This window comes from Myotis daubentonii, chromosome 5 (assembly GCF_963259705.1).
Source record: "Myotis daubentonii chromosome 5, mMyoDau2.1, whole genome shotgun sequence".
Taxonomy (NCBI): Eukaryota; Metazoa; Chordata; class Mammalia; order Chiroptera; family Vespertilionidae; genus Myotis; species Myotis daubentonii.
The window spans coordinates 59,054,899-59,071,985 of record NC_081844.1 but is presented as its reverse complement, the minus strand read 5'-3'; the positions used below and the strand labels follow the sequence as shown (position 1 = coordinate 59,071,985).

The 17,087-nt window shown below is 45.3% G+C and overlaps 1 protein-coding gene across 8 annotated transcripts in view; it reads right to left on the bottom strand.

Annotated features, from left to right (window-relative positions):
* The window catches only part of ZNF827 (zinc finger protein 827), a 168,186-nt gene extending 157,562 nt beyond the window's left edge, over positions 1-10,624 (bottom strand). For 5 of the 8 annotated variants that reach the window (XM_059697916.1, XM_059697920.1, XM_059697919.1 and 2 more), the window contains exon 1: positions 10,012-10,623. In XM_059697916.1, coding sequence (XP_059553899.1) covers positions 10,012-10,054 — 43 coding nt within the window. In that variant the 5' untranslated portion in view covers positions 10,055-10,623. Of the gene's footprint in view, positions 1-10,011 lie in introns of all 8 variants that reach the window. The other 3 variants (XR_009453029.1, XM_059697914.1, XM_059697915.1) reach the window with 1 other exon arrangement.
* Between the last annotated feature and the right edge of the window lie 6,463 nt (positions 10,625-17,087).

Sequence of the window (17,087 nt, the reverse complement as noted above, 5' to 3'; positions counted from 1 at the left end):
GAGGTGAAGTGACTTGCCCAAGGTCACAAAGCTAATGAGAAACTCTAATGCTTATGGTGGGAGAGTGGCACAGACCAGACTGGAAGCTGTGTCTCATAACTAGTGCTAGTCCTTCCCTAAGCCTCTGGTTTCTAATCGGGAGTCAATTACTCAGGTCCATAAGCTATTTTTAGGATTTTAAGAGTCTAACAAATTATTGTTAATAAGCGGCCCAGGCTCAACCTTACGTCTTTATTTTTGGCTGGAGTGTGTGTAATCTGGGAGTCCTCAGACATGTGTTCAGGAGTCCTCAACCCTGACTATCCATTAGGATCACCTGGGGAGCTTTAAAAGAATGCCCATACCCAGGCTCCGCTTTGGGCTAATTAAATTTAAATCTCTGGGGGTGTTTGCATTTTTCAAATCTCCCAGATGATTCTAATGTGCAGTCAGGGTTGAGAACCACTGGGTAGGGCTGACGATGATCAGAAACTGATAAGAAGCAATAATTGTCTGTGATTAATCACACAGTGCCATGAAAGCAATCCTAGTGAGAGCCTTAGTTGAAATGAATTCACACCTCGTGTGTATCAATGTGGCCGGCATTTATTGCACACATATTTTGTGCCAGGCATGAGTATAATATACATATCTTTATGTATGAACTCACATAGTTGCGATACAACCTACAATGCTTCCCCATTTTACAGATGAGAAACAGGCAGCGAACTGCAGTAACTTGTCAAGGTCACGGCTAAAATGTGGTGCAGCCAGGATGTAATTCATGCACCTGGTACCAGGATCTTAATCCCATGTACTTACTGCTTCTTGGTACAGCCACAGAATGTGGTTTACAATGCCTTAGCCTTGGTGATGAATTAAAAAATACAGAATATTGGGGGATGTAAGGCAGTTTCTAATCCAAATGCCTGAAGAGGCCAGAAGGTAAGATACACAAGGGAGACGGGCAGGTGTACGTGCAGATGGGGACAGGCGGCAGAGGGGTAGGAACTGTGGCAGACTGACGAACACATGCCCAGGGAAGGGAGACAGCCGCCACCGACGACAGCAGATTGCTGCCATGTGGGGAGGTGGGCCCACTGCTGCTGGCTCTTCCAAGTTTTCTAAAGAAGCTAAAATTTTTATTTTTATGTGAAACTGCCCGTTTCCAAATGTTGTCTCAAGCTTTTCAACATACATTCACAGGCCACTAGCCAGTGACCGCTGATATGATCTATCTCACACGCACACACACACACATACACACAGCTCTCAACCCTCCATTGAATGTGTTCTCTTGGATTGGTTTTCTACAGTTAGAAACAGCACACCATGCCTTTTTTCCTTCATGCAAAATTTCAACTGTTATCTATACAACACATGGAAAAACCAATATAAATTTCCCCCCGGTAATTTTAATCAGTGGACTGACTGTTGAGTAAATGAATAAGCATTTATTAATCACCTAGTCTCTCATTTGAATCTCACTGTAAGACTGTGAACATGGATTCACTACCCTCACTTTACAGGAAACTCAGTCATAATTCGCATGATTATTATACAATTTAGGTACAATCCAGGTCAAATCATATACACACAGGAACTCATTCTGATAGTAAAAGTCTAATGTAATACTGCTGGCCTATGAAACAAGTATTAGTCAAGCCCTATTATAACAGCCTATAAAAGAATTTTACCAGACCATATTATTCCTCATCACCCTAATTAGATATATGGAAAATGAAAAAAATCAAAAACCCAGAAGTCACCAAAAAGGTCTGGGTCAGAAATGACTGTAGTCTACTCACAATCTAAGCCAATAGAAACCTAGTTCATATACTTAATAATAGCTCCTTCTTGAGCTCCTTCAATGCATGAGGCACCAATTAGGCATGGTTTGTATGTGCACATAATATTGATATTTATATAAGTATTTGATCAATCCTTGCAATAACCCCATGATATAGGAACTATTGAAAGATGAGGAAAACAGAGGACAGGGAAGCTAAGTAACTTGCCCAAAGCCACACCGTTAGTTAGTTGCAGAGCTGGGATCTGAACAGCCTGGCTCCAGAGTCTGTCCACTGGACCACCACACTGTGCATTTAAAAAGCATGTGAGTCTCTGGTTTTACTTAAGTGGGACCATATACAGCAGACACAGTGAAAAGAGGGTGAAGTCACATTCTATTTTCTCTTTCCCGCTGCAAAACAAAAGCTTTCTAAAATCCACCAGCAGACAACCTAGGACCCTAGCACTATAAAATGCAACGGTTCTCAACCTGTAGGTCACAACCCCTTTGGGGGTCGAATGACCCTTTCACAGGGTTCGGTCGCCTAAGACCATCAGAAAACACATATATAATTACATATTGTTTTTGTGATTAATCACTATGCTTTAATTATGTTCAATTTGTAACAATGAAATTGGGGGTCACCACAACATGAGGAACTATATTAAAGGGTCACAGCATTAGGAAGGTTGAGAACCACTGATATAATGTTAGAAGAATCTATCCCCTACACAGGTACAGTAGCTTCTTTTGAAATCCCAGAGAAGCAGAGTGCTGCTGATCATGTAAAAGTCCATTCCCTGGGCCCTCTCTGGGCCCTCCACAAGGCCAGCTTCTCCAGAGCATGCAAAATAGTTCACCCATCTCTCTCACTCCTTGCCTTTTTTCCTTCACTGCACACTTCTAAGAGGTTCTAACCGCTTTCCTGAACCATGTAGAAATTGCTGGAAAGAAAGATAAGTATCATTTTAGGGTCAGCTTTTTCAGGCCCAAGCCTCGGAGAAGGCCCATGCATTTCTACCTTGCTGGCAGATAGCACTGGGCTGAACTGGGACTTTCTTTAAAAACAGAAGCAAAGAGTACCTACGCCTTAGTCATTTCAGAACTCTAGAAACAGAACTTGAATGGTGGAGGGTGCTTTTTCATAAGAAGGGAATGGACGGCTGGAAACAATATCCTTTTTAGGCACACGGAATCTGCTGCATTTAACAGAACCCTGGGTCAGCCTGTGAAAAGCAGAGTTGCCACAGGCCACATGCTGATCTCACACCGTGGGCGTGTATCACTGCACACTTTATAAAATTAGCTACAGTGCAGCCTCTGTGTGTGTCTGTGAGTATACGCAGTGAAGCTGACTTTGAGCAAATAAACAGCAATCTGCACCCATGCAGCTAAAGTCTGATTTTAATTTATGAAACCACCTTGTAGCTACAGCAATTCTGTCCCAAGGTCGGTCCCTGGGGAATGAAGAGAGTCATCTGAGAGGCCCTTGCTTCAGCACCTAGTCATACACTATTCTCGCATATCATAAAAATGTAATTCACAGACAGACGATAGAAATGCAAAACTTGCTCCTAAGCAGACGGGGAAGGCAGCTAGAAACTTCAGCCCACCAAATCATCTTAGCAATTTCTAAGGTCTGTGCTTTGTACATTAGTTTCTTATGAAACATGACAAAAGAAATTTCAGCTACAACAAACCATAAAGTATTTGTACACTTGGTCCTACTAGATGGTATGACTTACTGAGCTACACCTAGCAAAGGAAGAAACAAAAGAATGCATCAAAACCGGACCAAGCACCTTCATTTCTATCTATATCTCTAAAGTGTGATTCTAGAGCACCTTAATCAAGCCAGAATAGTAATGAAATCTGATGGGGGGGGGGGGGGAGCTGGCCACATGTCCTTACCATAACTAGGCCTGATCTGGATTTATTTCTGATAAGAGATATCTCAAAATCTATTCTTTCACCACAAAGCCCATGGTCTTGTAAAACCTTACGCTAGAAAGCCTTTAACGCCCCCCGGAAGTCCTGTTTTGTAGGTCACACTCTCATTATCTTGTTCTGGGATCAGTCCGATGAAATTATAGAGAATGACTAACGCATCCCTCAGAATGGAGCGATCAGCTCCAGCTCGGTGTCTGTTTCTGTCCTCCTCTCCTAACGCACCAGCAGTGATTTTGAAAGAACAGAGGCAGGAGGAGGCAACTTCAGCAAGAAAAGCTGTGATGCCCTGCGCTACCTGACCCTCGGGAAGATGCTGCCCTTTCCTTAGCTTTCTCAGATGCATTCCGGACCAGTCACAGAAACCAAGGCAGCTTTGTCCACCAGGCCTTTTGGGCTCCGCCATCATTTCCTTCACACCTTGGCATCTTTTGAGTCCAAAGACACCACTTTGCATATAAATGACCAGAGTCAGTGATACTAGATGAGTGTTTCTCTTTGGTGAAACTCAACTCATTCGGACAGGATCTGAACCCATGCTACTGGGATGAGTAAATAAGTGAGTTCAGCAACCCAGCCGGGCACCATACATTTCAAATCCAATCTTTCCTACGAGAACATTTTGACATTAATAGGACTCCTTGTATTTTAAGCCAACTTTTGACCCCAGGAGAAGCCTGCCTGGTTACTTCAACACAACACCATCCCTTGGGTGTTTCCACGGCCTTTGTCCATCTAGTTTTATAAGCCTCGAAAGACAGCGATTTTCCACACCTATCTTGGAACTCTCCTAATAGAGGCCATTCAAAGACTCTAAAACTCCAAATGCACAGCGAGCTCTAACCCTGGCCGAAAGCTGTCCAGTTTCTATTTCTCCAGCATGATTTATTAACACTTTGTGCGGGAGGCTTGTCACCGCACAGCAGCCGTGTCATCCCCAGGGCGAGATGGCAGCACGTAGATAAATTAAAAATCAATTTTTTTATTAGAAACTATTTTGAAGCATTAGAAGGAATGTGATTTTGAGCTATCTTTCTTATTTTAACAGGAAAGCTCAGTGGACCCTACTTACTGTATTAGGAATATATGGATTTCTTTTTAGGAGAACAAATAGCCATTATTGCCCGGTATCAACTCAGCCTGCCACGAGGCACCTCAGAATCATTAGCTCTGGCTGACAGGAGCAGTGAAATACTTTACTACTTCAGATTTGACAATTGTCCCTGTGGTTCCTGTCATAGTAATAAGGTATGGCCTCCACACTGAAAAAAATTAATAAGAATAAGTAGAAGAAAAGAGTTAGGTTTTCTACCTTTCTCTTCCATCAGACATATAAAGACTCCTAAAAATATAAAAAATAAGGGATCCGGTTGCTTGCCAGTCATTTTGCTTTCCAATTTTACTAGAAAGCAAGGGAGAATTTTAAAAGTTTTGTTAATGAAAAGCACAATAACCTGTTCAGGTCTTGACCCACACCAGAGTAAACAATGAAAATACTAGACTAACAAAACAACCGTTTTATTCACTTTTCCTTTGTGCGTCCCTTGAGCACGGCATCAGTCCGATTTCCAATGGTAAATAGAATAGGATGTAAACTCATCCACGTTTCTGGTAAGTTGAAGCCAATGAGGAAAACTTGCAAGTGCAGATGGCATCCATGGAAAAAGGATTTACAGATGCAACCAACACAGGGGAAAGCCCTTCCTTACCCTTTCCCTCAGTTTGTGATCCCCAGTGCAATGTACTGAGCCCCAGCCTGGCCAACAGTCACAGACAGTATCAGTTTCTCTCTGTTCCTCTTTCTCAGGCTGACATTTTTAAGCTATGCAGTTCAGGATTCTGCGAAAGATAAGCACATGGTATAGCTCCAAGGACCTCTAGGATATTTTTTGGACACGGTATTGGACCTTGTGAATGGAAAGAACTTTTATAAAAGGATAAAAGGGCCATCAACAGCAGCAGCAGAGTCACAGTGAAATCCCAAAATGATAATGACCACTCTAGGCCAAGAAATAAAGGCTTTTTAAAGCCACTTCCCCAAAATAATTTAGGTTTAACAACCTTTGTTGGGGGTCACCTCCAAAAGCTAGTGTATAACTTCTTTTTCATTTGTAGCCAGGAGGATCATCATTCAACTCTATAGGACAGGACTTTTTGTTTTTCTGCATATGTAAGAGGCTCATATAACTCTCTCTCTCTCTCTCTCTCTCTCTCTCTCTCTCTCTCTCTCTCTCTCTGTCTCTTCAGAGGCCCAGAAGGAAATGACTGTGTAGAATTTTAAATCAGAAACCTAACGCTTAGGTTACTAGTGTCAGGTTAAAGGCTCGCCCATCCCCAAAGCTAATTCAGTTCTGAACAGTCCCATGGGTGTTCAGTTGAACAGAAGGAGCTAGGAAACCTTAGCAGGCCGGAGCCCAGCCTGGGGAATTGCTGGCACTCGGTGCCAGGGGCCGAGGCTCACCCCAGACTTGGTATCAGATAATACCAAGTGCTAGTCTGGACTTCCAGGACTAATCTACTCGAGGGTGGAACTTCCAGGTTCCCTGGTGTCTGTGCTGTGGCGTAGGAGGAAAGTGGCCTTTGTACAGCCACCCTGCGCCTGGCTGGTGTAGATTTAGCAACAGGAAAATAGATTCAACACACAGAGAAAGAGTCTATTTGCAGCAATTACGTATGGGAGGTGCAGAGACAAGGCAGGGGTCCTCGGATAAAGTAGAAAGTATTCCAAATTTTCTAGAGATTCCGATTTCACAAGTTTCTTTTTTCTTTGTATTCTAACTTGAACTCCTTTAATGTGTGTTTATAGGTTCTCTAGATTCTTAAAACCTTATATCAACAGTGGCTGTTCACCACTTTTGCATTTCCTCAGAAGGGCTCTTGGGTTTCAAAAGCAATTTTCCTACCTCATTCCCCCTCCAAACCTCCCCCACCCTCCAAATTACACACACATCACTCCTTCTAGGGTCAAATTTTAAATCTGCCCTTAGATAACTCCTTAAAACCTTGGGATGACCTCTTTGATCCCCAGACTAACTAAATTTTAACTTTGAAACAAAACAGTTCTCCAGGAAAAGAAAAATCCTTCTTCCACACACATAAGCAAACAATAAAGGATTTAGCCTTAGAACCAGGATTTTAGGACTACAATTATTTTCTACATTAAATACCAATTAACACTATTTACCAAAGTCAATATTTGTTACTTCTCCACAAACTGCAAGTCTCTTCAAGACTCATCGGCACTTAGCAAGCCTTGGGTTACTGTCTGAATTGCAAAATACACCATTTGCCCAGAAATGTGTCTTAGTCCCAATGCAAATTGCTTATAAAACATGTGTAAACCATGATTTAAACAAGCAGCACACACCCACAAAAATCCATTCAATGCAAAGGTAAGTGAAAAAGCTTCTCCAATTAGCTTCCCTTTACAAACTGGAGGGACATTTACAGTATCTCCGAAGGTAATTGCTTCTTACTTCAGTACAAGTAGCTTTATGTGGCTAGAAGAGTTGATTTTTCTTTCTTTCTTTCTTTTTTTTTTTTTTTTTTTTTAGTGCATAATAGTATTCAATTAGAGAACAGGGTGGGAGAGCCCACTCTTAAAATATAACTTAATCACCAGGCACCAGCGCGCAGAAGAGGTCCAAGCACACGAGCTAAAATGGAGCCTGAATTTCCTCTCAGACTGAAAGGGTAGTCGCAGGAGGTCAGGGTCAAGGTCACCAGCAGGGCAGGCTGCAGCTGCCCGGCCGCGCTGCACACAACAGAGAGAAGGCGGTCCATCTCCGTCACAGCCTAAACAGATAAATCCCTTCTCCTCTCCTACCCTGCCTCTAACCTCGCCAACATTCTTTTTTTTTTTTTTTTTTTTTTTTTTTTTTTTTTAAGCAGGAGTTGAGAAGAAAGGAAAATGACCAAATAACCTCACCGCCCTGGGCTTTCGCACACAAACTCATCAGCTCCCAAAGTTGCCATCTAAGGGCAAGTTCGCAGAGAGCACTGAAGCCCATTTTGTCCGAGCAGGGCAAGCCTCCCCCCACCGCCCCCCCGACCCCGCGGGGAGTCCTGCCTCCTCTCCTTCCCCCCCTCCCGCACCCCCCCTCACTCCCCCCAAAAGAGCTAGGAACTGTGGCCGGCCGGCCATGTGCACGCACACACTCTGCCACCAACTGCTGCGAGTTTTCTGTGAATCGCAGCGCAGAGCCTCCCAACTCGCCCTCCCCGACTCCACCGCCTTCTCTTTCCTCGCACGAAATTCCCCTACACACGCCGCCGCTTGCGAGCGATTTTATGTGCATATATATTACATATGTGATATTATCCTCAGAACCTCTAGCGGGCAGGCGAAGAAAGGACTGCACAGGGGCATTTTTTTTTTTTAAAGGATGGGGGGAAAAAAGCACAACCCAAGCTCTGTGCGCCGACTCCAGCGTACCGGGAAGGGGAAAGAAAAGAGGAATGTTTGCGGAGAGGGCTGCCCGCGAGTGCCCTTGCTCGCCACTTCGGCCGCGGCCCGGGGGACACGGAGCCGCGGGGGCACCCGGCCCGAGCCACACGCGCCCCCTGCCCGGCCCCCGGGCCGGCACCGCTACGGAGATTTCGCGAGGGGGAGATCGATCGCGCTGCCTGTCTGCAGCGGAAACGCACACGCTCACACACAACCGGAGCCCGAGACACCATAACCTTAACCCTTCCCCCACCCTCCGTGAACTTCAGGTGACCGACCACGTCGGCCTGACACCCGGGCCGGCGGGCGCTCCGACTCCGCTCCCGCCCCCGGCCCGGGTTTTGCAGGCTCGGACTCCGAGCCGCGCCAAACCGCCCAGAGAGGGGAGCCGCGCGGGGGGAGAGGAGAAATTGACCCTCCGTCTCCCCGACCCCTCCCTCCGGCGCCTCCGGCGTCCCCTCCTCCCCGTCACCCCGCCCCACGCCTGCTCCCCTGCCCCCTCCTCCCTGCATGCGAGGAGCCGGGCGGCCCCGGGGGATATTTTTAGTCGCTTCTTTCTCCTTCACTTTTAGCTTGAGCAGCATCTCAGAACACTCCAAGCGGAGAAAGATTGGGGGGTGGGGGCTGGAGAGGGAGTGGGGGAAAAGTTCGGAGTCTCGCAAAGAAAAGCCGGAGAGAGGGCGGAGAGGGCCCGGGGTGCGGGTGGAGGAGGGGAAGGGGACCGGGCCGTGCCGGCGGGCGTGAGTCTCCAGCGGCCGTGTGTGGCTGCAGCGGGGCGGGCTGCGATGCACTTTAGTCCTGGACTCTGCACAGCTCGCGGGGAAGGGGGGCCTGAGCGCCCGAGTCGCGCCCGGCTCGGTCTGCTCCGCCTGACCCCGCATTTTATTGCGGCCAGGAGCCCTGCTCCTCCCCTCCCCTCCGCTCTGCAGGGACCTCGCGCGCCGCGAGCCGCCCTGCCTCCTGCCGCCGCCTCGGCGCAGCTCCCGCACCCCACATCCGCCCGCCGCTGTCCGGCCTCGCCCCCCGCCCCGCGCCCCGCGCCCCGGCTCGCCCCTTCGCCTGGGCGCCGCGGGACCAGCCGCCCCGCGGCGCGTGTGGACCGGGTGTTTGTGTGCGGTGCCCCCTCACCCTCCCCAGCCGCTCCCGCCTCGCCCGCCCCCGACTCCCCTCCTCCGCCGCCGCCGCCTCCACCTCCGCCTCCTCCTGCTCCTGCCCCAGCCGCCGCCGCCGCCGGCTCCGGGGCCGACCAACCCCGGCGCAACCTTTAGCCGGAGACGGACCTCTCCCTGGATCCTGTCCCCGGCGGGCGGCCGCGCGCCCTCGCCCCGACACCCCCAAACGCCATGTCACGGCCCCCGGCCCTCCGCGCACCCCGACCCCCGCACCCTCAGGCGCTGGGATCCGCCAGGAATTTTTTTAAAGATTCCAACCTCTCCCACCTCCCCTCCAGCCCCCGATTAAAACACACACACACACACACAAAAACCGGCATCCACACGACTCCCCTCCTCCTCCTCTGGCCCCCTCCCCCCAGCAACCCGGAGTGAGGAGGGGGGAGGGGAAGGGACGGGGGGGGGGGGAAAGCTCGATCTCAAGGAAAAAAAGAGGGGGGCCGCGAGAAAGAAAGAAAAAGAGAGAGAGAATAGAAAGGGCACGGGGCTGATCATCACCAACATGGCTGCCTCGGCATAGACCTAAACGAGGAGTAACCCGGGCTGTGTCTTTGTCAGTTTCACCTCTGTAACCCTAAACTAATGCAGAAAACAACGGAGGAGGCTGCGGAGGGGAAAGAGGAGAGGGAGGGCGAGAAAATGGCACGAGAGGAGGTGGAGAAGGGATGACTTACGTGAGGGAAGGCGCTTGGGCTGCTCCTGCTTCCTCCTGGGCATTTTCCCCCTTTTCTCACATTCTCCTCCTTGGTTAATGTGAGATCAAATAAACCCCCGTGGGGGCAGAGAGGCAGACACGGGCAGGAGCGGGGAGGTAGTTGGGGGGCGGGCGGGCGGGCCGGGGGAAACCCCTTCTCTCCGGTGTGTACAATGGGTTGAAGCTTGTTTCCTGGAGCCAGAAGAGGGGTTTTCTTCTTTTCTTTCCTTTCTTTTTTTTTTAATTTTTTTTTTTTTTTTTTTTGGTCGTGCACCTGGCTTGTCCCCCGAGCGCAATATTCTTCAATGGAAACGGACCTAATAGGTGTGAGTGTGTGTGTGCTCCGAGCTCGCGCGTGTGATGGGAGGCATAAATAAATGAGCGCCGGTGCGGCGGTGTCTATGGCCGCGCTCTGTGTCTCCGAGCCCCTAACACTAATGTCGGGATCAAAGGGCAGCGGCGGCGGCAGCACAGCTCACAGCTCGCTCTCGCTCTCTCTCTCCCTCGCTCGCTCTCCTCTCGCGCGCGCTCTCTCTCTCTCTCTTTCTCTGTCACACACACACTCACACACACGGAGGCACAGACTGAGGGAAAGAGCGAGAGCTAGACACACACACACACACACACACACACACACACACACACACACACACAGCAAAGAGGAAGGTGCCCTAAGGCTCCCAGGGCGGACTCAGCCAGGGATTTGCAACCTCTCTAAGTGGAAAGAATGGGGGACGCGCGTGCGGGGGTGGGATGGAGTTCTTCGAATTTATCCCGCTAGTCGCCAAATCGAGGGGTGGGGGGAAAGTTTTTCCCCACTCTTGAAACGGTTGCTGCATTATTCTTCCTGATTTTTAAAAAGGAAATAGATTTGCCTCTTAACTTTCTTTTGTTTATTAAACTACATGTTCTTCTGCACAAAATTCTCCAGGGTGTTGTCCCCAAAAGAATGGCTCTCTTACCCCATCACCTGAAGCATCTGGAGGTGACAGTCTCCCATATACTCTTACAAACATTCTAATAAAAGTGATTTTTAAAAAACTAAAAAGATAACATATGGTGAAATCAATAAGTAGGTTGATGGAATAAGTGCCCAGTTTTGGAGTGTCCAGTGGAGTTAGAGCTGAAAAAAATGCTGCCTAAATGACAATTACAGCTTCTTGACAAAGGGTGGGGGTGGGAGGGGTATAAGATTAGGTCACCCCTGATGGTTGGCTTAACTGCTACATGATACTCGTACAGTGCACACAGCAATTTTGACTTCTGAAATCTACCTTTTTCCCTATTATAATTCAGGTATATGAAGCTTACACTGAAGCAATTCCAGTTTGCATTATGAGCCCAACATAGCAGTTTTCATTAACTGGTACATATTTTTCATTACTTTACAAATCACACATCTTTCTTCAAAGAGAGACATGAAGGGGAAAAATAGAATAGGATGGGTCTCACTCTAGCACAAAAGGTACTTGGTGAAAGAGGACTGTTCTCTTTGTGACTTGGAGTCATTTGGATAAAAGTTCACTCAGAGGTTGTTAATTATTTAAACTCCAAAACCTGCTACTATAATTGAAGTAAAAATGGTCTGAAGAAGAGTTGTTTCATAAAACTCTCTTTGTAAGAGGAAACTTTGAACTTAAGCAGAATACATTATATGTCATGAGTCAGATGTAGCTACAAAAAATAAAAAGGTGCATTATTTAAGTACGTCTTCCCTTTTTAGCTTTTTAAAAACTCTGACTCATCATCTCATTATGTTAAATATTTTTCTTACCAATTTTAAAATAGACTTTTTCATCAAAGAAGGTGGAGGCACGGGGAACGTACAAAACATTAAAATGACACTTATAAGCTTACATAGATAGCTAATGTCTCTTTGAAGTTCTGACTTAATTCTCACAACTCAAGTGGTGTTAAAGGCAGCCACGGGGGTTCAAGCCCTATGTACCCCTTCAAAAATAACAGCAAGGCTTTATATTGCACACTGTTATTAGAGAAGCTTAAAAAGTGTTGTATCTCCCAAAAGATATTTTTGTTCATTAATAATAAAAATCTCAGGATGTATAAATACAGATGTAACCCCGCCATTCTCCGGAGCATTATCTCAATTCGTTGAGGTCCTGCTTCCCGGCATATATCGACAGTTTGGCTCACATAAACTCACAAAATTTTTTTTTAATTTTTTTTTTAAATCTCAGGCTGACGCCCTCCCTGACAACTTCCTTGAAAGATCTAGCTTCCCAATGACAAGTAATGCCATCTGAAGCAGGTATTGAAACACCTGCTTGAATTCAATCTAAAACCAATGCAGAGAAACAGTCAAGTTTAAAATGAAGCATCATCCTTAAATATTCCTTAGATGTTGGCTTATTAAGTCTCCCCATGTTTCAACTTGAAAATTGTGACTATGTTTCAACTCAGATCAAACTCAGTTCGCCATGACTTTGACTATTGTCACTAGTGTTGGACTTGAAATTAACATATGAATGATAAATCCGAGCCCATCCATTCTAAGTAGACTGGCTGCCCTGAGTGTGTAGGATCTTTAAACCTAACACAGAGTCAATGGAATGCTCGCCTTCTCCCTCAGAACCTTTGGCTAGGAGTTGGAGGACTATTACTTCGCATAGACACACCACCACCTTTTCCTGAATTGCTCTGACTCTTTACAATGCTTAGTACACTGTAATTGAAAACACACTTTAGGCCTTTCCTCAAAGTCGAGTACATTTCCTGCGACCTTTTAAAGGCGGGCAGGCAAACGCTGTCAACTTTTAATTATATAGGTGTTCTAACAACAGCCAAAAGCATTATTAAATTGAATTTATTCATACCTCTACCTCTTTCCAAAAAAATCATTTGAAATAGTACACAACAATAGAAAATGGAAATAAGGACAGAACAATTTCTGTTTAAATCTCAGCTTGGTATCTCTCCACTACAAGGCATACTTCAAGGGCTCTGGTGCCTCACCCTCAATTGCTATATGTTCAGGGAACACAAACTAATTTTAATGTTCGACTGACCTAAAATATTAGGGGGATAAATAGCTGGCAGTTGCTACAATGGATTTCAAAATTGAATGAATAAATAATTTGGGGAGCGTGTGCCTTTTGGATGCATGCATCCATGAACCATTAACTTAGATTATTGTTGACTGTAGTCATCACATTGGAATGTTCTATTTGATTCAGCCCCACCACCCAAGTTTTTAAAAGCAAATTTTATCTTAATAATTGTAGTGCTCTTCATCACCTCTCAAATGTGAGATTAAAATAGATTTTCTCAGAATTTCTGAGATGCTTCATAAATGCTCATTCTCACACGAGTGAATTCCATCCTAGCCCAAGTATTGCTAGAGTTACGTAGACAATTCTTCTAAAATGGTATGTGGTCTGGGAAGGTCCTTGAGGTCAAAGGTATTTGCATAATAGCATTAAGATGTCATTTGCCCTTTTATCTGTGTTGACATTGACAGTGATGATACAAAAGCAATGGGAATAAAATGCTGTACCTTAGCTCTAATCAAGGCAGGGGCAAAAAAAAAATATGTATTAATAGTCACTCTCTTGTTTACCACCATGCACTGAGTGAGTGAGAGAGAGAGAGAGAGAGAGAGAGAGAGAGAAGGAAGGTTTATTTAAAAGTATCCTTGCCCTGGCCGGGTGATTCAGTTGGCTAGAGTGTTATCCTGTACACCAAAAGGTGATGGGTTCAATTCCCCATTAGAGCACATACCTAGGTTTCGGGTTTGATCCCTGGTCATAGTATGACTGAGAGGCAACTGATCCATGATTCTCTTTCACATCAATGTTTCTCTCTCTCTCTCTCTCTCAAAAAAAAAAAAAAAAGTCAAAACATATCCTCTGGTAAGGATTCGGGGGGGAGGGGTGGGGGGAGAATGTCCTTGATGGAACAGTAAAAATTATTAACTTTATTAAATCTTGACCCTTGAGTACAAGATTTTGAAAAGGTATTTGTGACAAAATGGTAGGAACATATAAAATATTCCTGCTGAATACTGAAGTCCATCAGTTGTCTCAAGGAAAACCTTTTCTGAGATCATTTCATATAACTGCTTTTTTCAGGGAATATTATTTTTACTTGCAAGATTGACTGACAGATAAACTGTGGTTCCTCGCACTTGGGTATTTATCAAAAAAAATGCATGAAGTGAGTCTGTAACTTCAAGAGAAACAATTCATGGTATTTTTGGCGATGATAATGTCTGCAGTTACAAATGAAAACTAGAATTTTAGATAACTGGTATCTATCACTATGAGCTTAACAGCTTCCTAAGACTTTTCTGATGAGATTCATGGTGATGTTAATGAATGTGATTTTCTGATACTTTATCAACATTTTTGAAGAACTGCATAACCGAGGGAACCAATCTTTTCCAAATGACCAGAGCTTGATGTTTCAAAAACCATGCTGTAGGAAAGGATCCATTCAAAGTACAAGGGCAACTAATGGATTTTAATGTAAGAGTATTAAAAGTTCATAGATATAATTTCTGATTCCACTTGTCAGTAACTTTTAAGAAACTCCCACTCATTGAGTTTTGGTGTAGTGTCAAAGAAGGGTATCCACAATTATTTGAAAAGGCTTTAAAATACTCCTCCCTTCCTTCAACTACATATCTATGTGTGACTTAATTTTTTTTCATGTAAGCCTTTAACCAAAGCAACATATCACAACAAATTAAATGCAGAAGCAGACATGAGAATACCTGTCTACTAGTAACCCAAACATTATAGAGATTTGCAGAAATGTAAAATAAGGCTACTCTTCTTTCAAAAAAATATAATTGTTTTTCATAAGAATGTATTAACTTGTATTGTATTTATTATTATCATTTACATATGAATTAATAAGTAAATATTTTCAAAAGCCCACTGTTGTAATATAGAATATAGGACATATCAGACATAACCCACATATATGAAAGTTCTTTGGGGCCCTCAATAACTTTGAAGTGTATAAAGGTGTCCCGATTCAAAAGGTTTGAGAACCACTGCCCTAGAAATTAATTGAGATGCAGTGAAAAAGAAAAAAAGAACATCTACGGGTGTTTTACTAGAAGTCTTGAAATCTAACTGTAAATATGATTACACTTCTGAAATAAAGCCCCCTTAGATCCAAGAACTGAGAGCTGGTTTCCTGTGCCCAAGTTTGACTTCCCCTATGAGACACAGAGAGGATGTATTAGGGTTCTCCAGAGGTGATATATTCTCCAGAACCAATAAAAATGTTATTAACTAGTTACAGGGATTTGTTCACGAAGTTATGGAGGCCATGAGTTCTCATGATCTGCCATCTGCAAGATAGAGAACCAGGAGGGCAGTGGTGTAATTCAGTCCAAATCTGAAGACCTGAGAATTGGAGGGTGGATGGTGTAAGACCTGGTCTGAGACCAAAAGCCTGAGAACCAGGGCCTCCAATGTCGAAGGGCGGGAGAAGATGAATATCTCATCTCAATCAGACGAGTGAATTTGCCCTTCCTCTGCCTTTTTTGTTCTAGTCAGACCTTCAATGGATTGGCTGATGTCCACCGCATTGGTGAAGGTGATCTTTACTCAGCCTATGGATTCACATGCTAACCTCTTCTGGAAACACCCTCACAAACACATCCAGAAATAAGAGTTTACTAGCCATCCGGGCATCCCTCAGCACAGTCCAGATGGCCAAAAAATGAACCATCACGGAGGAGAAGTAGGTGTTCAGCAAGTCCTGTTGGTACAGGTTGTCCAGCCATGCAGAGAGGCTGGATAGTCTGTACAGAAGGCCCACGCCTCTTCCAGCTTCAGACCCTTTAGGAGAATAAAACCAGTGAGGGTCTCTCTCTTTCCCAGGGCCTGAGCTACTGCCTCAAGAGTTAAGACAGGGACACCCTTTCCCCCAAAGCGCTCCAAGTCTGACATTTTAAATAATGAGTGCCTGTCCCAAAGTAGAGATATGGGTCTGGCGTCTCTCCTGGCCTGGACCTCACGTGCTGTAAATCAGTATCTGGTGACGATGACCAGCCATCATTTACAGAGGGGGAGGCGTTTGCTGTAATCTGTACTTGTGTTCTTAGGAGTCGAGGGCCTGGCTGGGATCAGCAAGTTTTGTTTCAATTTGGATAAATCATGCTTTCAAAAGGAGTGGATGTGCAAGCATGTGACCAGGCAGAGAACCTGGCAAAAAAAACCCACTTCTGGCACTTTGGGTGTCTTTCACCCAAATTCATGTGCATGGGTTCTGAGATCCTCCCACTAGTTCTTCACTCCACACCATCTCAGAATCCAAGTTGCGTTTAGATGGTAAGTTCCCGATCACTGTGGTCCCCCTTTTCCTCACCTGGTCCTTCCTGTCAACTCTAATGATTGCATCATCCAGTCCTTCCTTATTTATTCTAAACTTGAACCCCAACTGAGACTAAATTCTTTTCTCCCAAGCCTCATTTGCTAAAATTCTTAGCATCTCTATCAATTTAGATTCCCTGGGTCTTTGTTGTTGTTGTTGTTGTTTTTAATCTGCATGGATGAAAACTCCCCTGAGCAGCTGCTCCCCACTTCATGCATTTTTTTCCAACTGATTTGTCTGGTCGCTTCATGTACTTCTTTGCTGCCTGACCCGGTCACCCTCTGACCTACCTCAAATCATACTGCTGTTTCCTCACGAGTCCCCTGTGCATTGTGGCTTCTCTCACAGCCCCTCTCTTGAGCTGCAACCACTCTGATTGAGTTTCTTGACAGTGTCTGTCTTTCCCTTTGTCAAATCTGCTCCTCCCGCCTCCCCCCACTTTGAGGCACCCACCCAGGGCATCTTGGCAAGGTTGTTTACCCAACTCACATGCTAAGCAACTCTTCCTTAGATTGCAGCATTGTGTGGCATAATTTAAGACTAACAAAGCACAAAATCATCCCACACCAAGAATCATGATTTTTGTTGATCAGCAAATAAAATGGGAGCAAAAGCCAATCAAAGAGCTTCCTGTGGGTTTTCCTTAAACTCTTACCTCCGTGATTCCTATCTTTGCCATCTGGAGTCATGCCAGTCTGCCTCCCTCCA